At 24.3% G+C, this 6,523-nt stretch overlaps 1 protein-coding gene across 4 annotated transcripts in view; it reads left to right on the top strand.

The window, feature by feature from the left end:
- LOC117172063 (TATA element modulatory factor) overlaps nt 1-6,004 on the top strand; it is a 56,980-nt gene extending 50,976 nt beyond the window's left edge. For all 4 annotated transcript variants that reach the window (XM_033359810.1, XM_033359808.1, XM_033359809.1 and 1 more), the window contains exons 8-10: nt 1,573-1,813; nt 5,273-5,396; nt 5,491-6,004. In XM_033359810.1, coding sequence (XP_033215701.1) covers nt 1,573-1,813; nt 5,273-5,396; nt 5,491-5,789 — 664 coding nt within the window. In that variant the 3' untranslated portion in view covers nt 5,790-6,004. The remainder of the gene's footprint in view (nt 1-1,572; nt 1,814-5,272; nt 5,397-5,490) is intronic.
- The last annotated feature ends 519 nt before the right edge of the window (nt 6,005-6,523 follow it).

Raw genomic sequence — 6,523 nt, 5'->3', positions numbered from 1 at the left:
TTGTAAAAGTAGCCTTATATTACTGGATTTGAATATTTTGTTGAAAATTAACTTTTTTCTTTAAAATTTATATTTTCAGGTCGAAAATTGAATTTTGGGAAAGGGGAATCATCTACTAAAACAGTTTTTCTTTTTAAAACTATGAATTTTATCTAAAAATTTGAATTTTGCCTAAAATACATGAATTTTTAACTAATTGGTTGATTTTTCGACCAGAATGATACATTTTCAACCAAAAAAATTAATTGTCTACCAAAAAAAGAATAATTTCTAACAAAATACATGAATTTTCAACTGATAATTTTGAATTTTCTACAAAAAAGGATGATTTTTAAAGAAAATTGTTTAATTTGCAAAAAATAATTAAAGATTAAACCAAATTTAACTTTTAAAAAAAATTTATATTAGCAGGTCGAAAATTGAACTTTCTTGTAGAAAATTCGACATTTTCGTTTCGAAAAAAGATTATTTTTTTAACAAATTAGTGAAATTTTCAACCAAATAGATTAATTTTCAATCAGAAATGAATCTTAAGCAAGAAAAAAAATGGTTTTTTAAGAATTTAGGTTTATCTCTCAAACAAGTACTTGATATTTTAAACCAAAAATATTCTAATTTTTTATCAAAAAAGGAAAAAAGTCAAAGTCAAGAAAGGAAAAAAATTTGTAACTAATTGTTGATCTTTCAAACTAAAATGACGAATTTTCTACACAACAGTTAATTTTTCAAGCTGAAAATATACATTTTAAGCAAAAAGATTTATTTGTAACGAAAAGATTAATTTTTTAATAAATTAGTGAAATTTTCAAATGTTCTTTTTTAGTTGAAAATTCAACTACTTGGTTGAGAATTCATGTATTTTGTTAAAAAAAAAAGTTTTTTTGATCAAAATTAATCCTTTTGGTTGAAAATTCAACTATTCCTGTTAAAGATTCATCATTTCAGTTGAAACTGCATCAGTTTTGTTAAAAATTTATTTTTGTAGTTCAAAATTCAACTAGTGCGTTAGAAATTAATAAATTAATTGAAATTACCCTAAATTTTAAGTATAGGAAGACAAAATAAAAATGTATATTAATTATTATTAAATTTCATGGACATTCGAGGGAAATTCAAGAAATTAATTACGATTTCAGTCGTATTTCATTATTAAATAAATCGACGATACTAATATATTTAATAATATCTTATTAAAAAATTTATAAAGCTTTTATAATTAAACATTTTAATTGAATCCGTAGAAACGGGGAAAAAAACATTATTTATAATAAACTTGCGAAATTGTATTAGTATTCCAAGTCGATTATTTTAAAAAATGCGAAATACTTTTATGGCTCTGTACTATGAAAAATTATGCCTGGAAAAATCTTGAGATACCTGGACAAAACCTGGAATTTTCAGGAAATTATGCGAATTGCATGTATCACACATATTTAAAATATATATTTAATATATGTGGGGATAATTCGCAGCAGCTGGGTTCGCGTAAATGCCAACAAAATGAAAAAACTTCGGGTGCGAATTCGCACCAGTGTACTGTTTGAAGGGTAAAGTTTATGATTATGTTTCTAGGCATCAAGAAACGATAAAAATAATGGAAGAGTCTCATTCGAGTCAGGTGAAGGAGTTGAAACGAGAAATAAATTCTTTGGAGAACAAATTGTTGATGGAGAAAGCAGCGACTGATGCAGAAAAGAGGAAGAATAGTGCAATTTTGGAACAACAGCAAACTGTCGAAGAAGAATATAGACTTAGTCCAACTTTAAGTATCGGAAGAGATTCCATAAGTAGTGTGAATAGTATTTGGCCAGTAGTAAGTAATATATTTTATTTCTTTTATTTTATGTTTTGAAAAATGCTAAAGAAAAAATTCAAATAACGTAACTCTGATCTGTCATAATTTTTTGAAAATGTTAAAAAATATATTCTCAAGATTAAGTTAATTTTTTAGAAATGTAATGTATCCTGTAATTCTTTAATTCAACATTGGATCTCGGCAAAAATCGTAGACATTATATTTATTCAAAATACGAAGTTTGAAAATAAAATTTAATACGAATCGAGAATTCTTGAAAAACGTCATTTTTGCTCATTTTCAAAAACGTATAACTTAAACAAAAGTTATATTATTGGCTTTTAATGCTTTACTAACATATAAAAAAAAGTGGACAGAAAAATGTAACATGATTTTCGTACACACAAGAAGAATGTTTTGAATTCTAAAAATTCGAAATAATTGACCTCATTCCGCATTTTGTAGTCCGAAATGAAGAAATTTGCAGTGGAAAATTAACTTAATTTTTCAATCAAAATTTTCAGTTTTCTAAGCAAATATTTCATAGTCTTATAAATATTCATTTGAAATATGATTTTTCAGTTTATAAATTATCAGTATTTGTTTATCGCAATTTGATTGAAAATTATTTTTTTTTCAAAGTTATATTTTTTTGTTTGAAAATTTAACTCTTACATTTTTGGTTGAAACTTTGTTCTGTATAAGTTAAAAATTTAACTATTTGGGAAAAAAATTAATCTTGTTTGTTAAAAATTCAACAATTTGGCAGGAAATTAAAATACTGTTTGGTTGAAAATTCAACTTTTTTGTAGATAATTCGTCTTTTTGGCTATAAACTGAAATAATTTCGTTGAAAATTCATGTTTTTTTTTAAATTCGTCTTTTTTGTTAGAATATTAATCTTCTTGATTGAAGGTTGTTTTTTAGTTTGATAATTTAACAAATTTGTTGGCAATTAATTTTTTGTTGATAAACATTAATTTTTATTATCTGAAAATTTATCTGTTCCATATTTTGTTAAAACTTTATCCATCATATTGCATAAGTGCGAAATTTGTCTTTTTTGATAGAACATTAAACTTGTTGTCGAAAATTCATCTTTTTGGTTAAAAATTTAACAATTTTTTTGAAAATTCTTTCTTTTTTTTTTGTTTAAAGTGATATTTTTTTATCAGACTTTTTATATGAAAATTTAACTATTAAATTTTTGGTTGAAACTTTGTTCTGTATAAGTTACAAAAATTTAACTATTTAGGTGGAAAATTAATCTTGTTTGTTAAAAATTCAACAATTTTGTAGAAAATTAAACTACTGTTTGGTTGAAAATTCATGTATTCTTTAAAAATTCGTCTTTGTGTTAGAAAATTAATCTTCTTGACTAAAAATTTGTTTTTGTGATTGACAAGTTAATAATTTTGCTGAAAATTCGTTTCTTTTGTTTAACGTTATTTTTTTTATCAGAGTTTGTATCTGAAAATTTATCTGTTGCAGTTTTAGTTGAATTTTCGTGCTGCATATTGTATAAGCTCAAAATTCAATTATTTGGTAGAAAATTAATGTATTTTTTCGAAAATTTATGTTTTTGGGTTGAAAAGTCAATTTTGTTTACATAATTTGTCTTTTGGCTTTAAAATTAAATAATTTTGTTGAAAATTCATGTATTTTGCTCAAAATTTATTCTTTATTGGTAGAACATTAATCTTCTTTATAGAGAATTTATCTTTTTGGTTGAAAATTTAACAACTGTGTTGATACATCATTTTTATTGTTAAAAAAATTATTTTTTTCATCTGAAAATTTAACTATTCCATGTTTAGTTAAAACTGTAACATTCAATTTTTTGTTCAAAAATTTAACGATTTGGTAGAAAAATAAACATTTTGGTTAAAACTTACATTTTTTGCTAAAAATTCATAGGTTTGGCTTAAAAATCAACTTTTTTTGAGATATCAGTATTTTTGGTTTGATAATTCGAGAATTTAGTTGACAATTTTTCCTTTTTTTACTGAAAAATCCTTTTGGGGGGAAATTCAATCATTTTGTTTAAAACGCCTCTTTTTTGTTCAATTTAAGTGTTTGTGATTTAAAATTTAAATCTCTTTTTATCACAAATTCAACTATTTCGTTGAGAGTTAAGATATTTGGTAAAAAATAGATTTTATTGGTTGAAGATTTATCTGTTTTTTTGAAATTTCAACTTTTCTGTTGAAAATTCGTCTTTTAAATTTGAAAATTCATCTCTTTTGGTTGTGGATTCAAATATTTTATTGTAAATTCGTATTTCTTGGTTGAGTCCAACTGTTTTTTATTTAACATAAAAATTTTTTGGATTCAAATATCAAATATTATACTTTTTGCGAATTTATCTTGTTTGGTTGAAATTCAAGTATTTGGTTAAAACTGAACTTGTTTGCTGAAAATTAATATGTTTGGGATAAAAATTCCACTTTTTTCGAGATAATTTGTCTTTCTGGCTTGGAAATTCCACAATTTGTTTGAATTTTCTTTCTTTTTTACTGAAAAATCCTTTTGGGCGGAAATTTAACCATTTTGTTGAAAATGCCTCTTTTTTAATTCAAATGTTTGTGATTTAATATTGAAAAATTCATCGCATTGGTTGAAAATTCAACAATTTGTTTAAAAATTTGTCTTTTTAATTGAAAATACAATTCTTTTTTGTTTAATTCATTCATTTAGTGTGAACATTCATTCTGTCTTGAAAATTAATTTTTTTAAAGAAAATTGAACTGTTCCATGTTTTTTTGAAAATTCAAGAATTCGGTTGAATTCAACAGAAAAGTACGATTTATCAACAAAGTAGTTGAATCCATAAACTAAACAGATTTACTTTTACCAAAAAAGCTCAATTTTCAAACCAAATAGAAAAACTTTCAACCAAAGAGTTTCATTCTTAATTAAAAAGATAAAATTTCAATCGAGAAGATTAATTTTCTTCCAAAAAACACAAAATTATGACATAATACTTTAATTTTTAATCATATTGTTGAATTTTTAACTACAAAAAGTATTTTAAACCAAAAATGGTATAGTTAAAGTTGCAGTTAATAAAATTAATTTTAAACAAAGTTTCAAGCACCAAAAAGTGAGACATTATAAACAAAATACATGAATTTTCAACGAAATAGTGGAAATTTCAACCCAAAAAGATGTATTTTCAACTAAAAATGAAATAGTTTAGTTTTCCGTAAATGAATTTTCATCCTATGAGGTGAATTTTCAAAATATGAGCTCGATTGTCAAGTAAAATTATAATACTTCAACAATAATCATTGATATTTATTATAATTCAACCAAAAAAATTTATTTTTAATATAAAAAACAGTTGAATTCAACCAAAAAACGAGGGTATTTTCAACAAAATAGTTGAATTTTGAACGAAAAAAAGGACTTTTACGAAAAAAATTGAACTATTTAATTCAAATAGTTTATTCGATCGTTTTTTCTTTTATTTTACAGTTTAATGACCCAATGTTCGAAAGCAGTTCCGGCAGATTTCCTAATGTTTACGAAAGTCTGAGAGCCGGCTCGAGTAGTACTTCCGTTTTTGAAAATTTACAATCGCAGCTGAAACAGCGAGAAGGTTCGTTTTTAACCCGAGAATAAAAAAAGAAAAAAATCAATTATAACAAAATATGTAAAATATTTTTACCCAATTAAATGTTATTTTAATACAGGTGAAGTTCAACAACTCCAGTGGGAATTGTCGCGACGAAATGCTGAGAGAGACACTTTAAATTTGGAATTGTCCTCGCTATCGTTGAAAGTCGAAGAGTTGACTTTAAAAGTCACAGAGGTGGAAGCGTTAAACGAAAATTTAAATGATATCCGAACCAAATACGACGCTCTTCTTCAAATGTACGGTGAGAAAGTTGAGGAGAATCAGGAACTTTTATTAGATTTAGAGGATGTCAAGGAAATGTACAAGACTCAAATAGATCAACTTCTTAATAGAGAAGCCCAAGAGACTAAATAATTCATAATTATCCTCGGAAAGGTTCTATTAAATTTCCGAATCAAGTGGGTAATACATATAATCAGGGTGGCGACTTGGCCGGGAAATAATTGGAAATTTATTTTTTTAAATCGGGAATTTACTTCTGATCGCAGCCAAATTCAAGTTTTTATTATTTTAATAATTTTTGGTCAATTTAGAAAAGTGTTTTCTACTTTATTAGGATTAATTTACATGTTTGAAAATTCAAATACTTGGTTAAAAATTAATTTTTTATTGAAGATTCATTTGTTTATTGAAAATTCATCTTTCGTTGAAAATTTAACTACTTTGTTGAAAACATTTTTTTTTAATCTAAAAATGTAACTGTTTTTCTGAAAATATGTTTTTTTGTTGTGAAAAATTAGATTTTTAAGCAAAAATTGAATTCTATTTTTATTTGAAAATTTATTTTCACCCTCTTTTTTGAATTTTATTTTTGTCTCTAATGACCCGAAAAGTAAGGGAGGTTGGAAGTTTTTTTTTTAAATTATACATCTTTTTCATGCAAAAATAGATTTCGGTTCGATCTTAAATAAAAAATTTATATTTTTTAAATTGAAATTTCATTTATTTGGCCGAAAATTGTAATTTTTTACTTGTAAAATTCGTCTTTTTTTAATAGAAAATGTATATTTATGGTTGAAAATTCCTCTTTTTCATATGAAAATTCAAATGTTGTTTTTTTAGTTCAAAATTGATCTTTTCTAGTTTAA

This window comes from Belonocnema kinseyi, chromosome 4 (assembly GCF_010883055.1).
Source record: "Belonocnema kinseyi isolate 2016_QV_RU_SX_M_011 chromosome 4, B_treatae_v1, whole genome shotgun sequence".
Taxonomy (NCBI): domain Eukaryota; kingdom Metazoa; phylum Arthropoda; class Insecta; order Hymenoptera; family Cynipidae; genus Belonocnema; species Belonocnema kinseyi.
The sequence above is the reverse complement of the archived record's forward strand: the minus strand, read 5'-3'. Positions and strand labels throughout refer to the sequence as shown.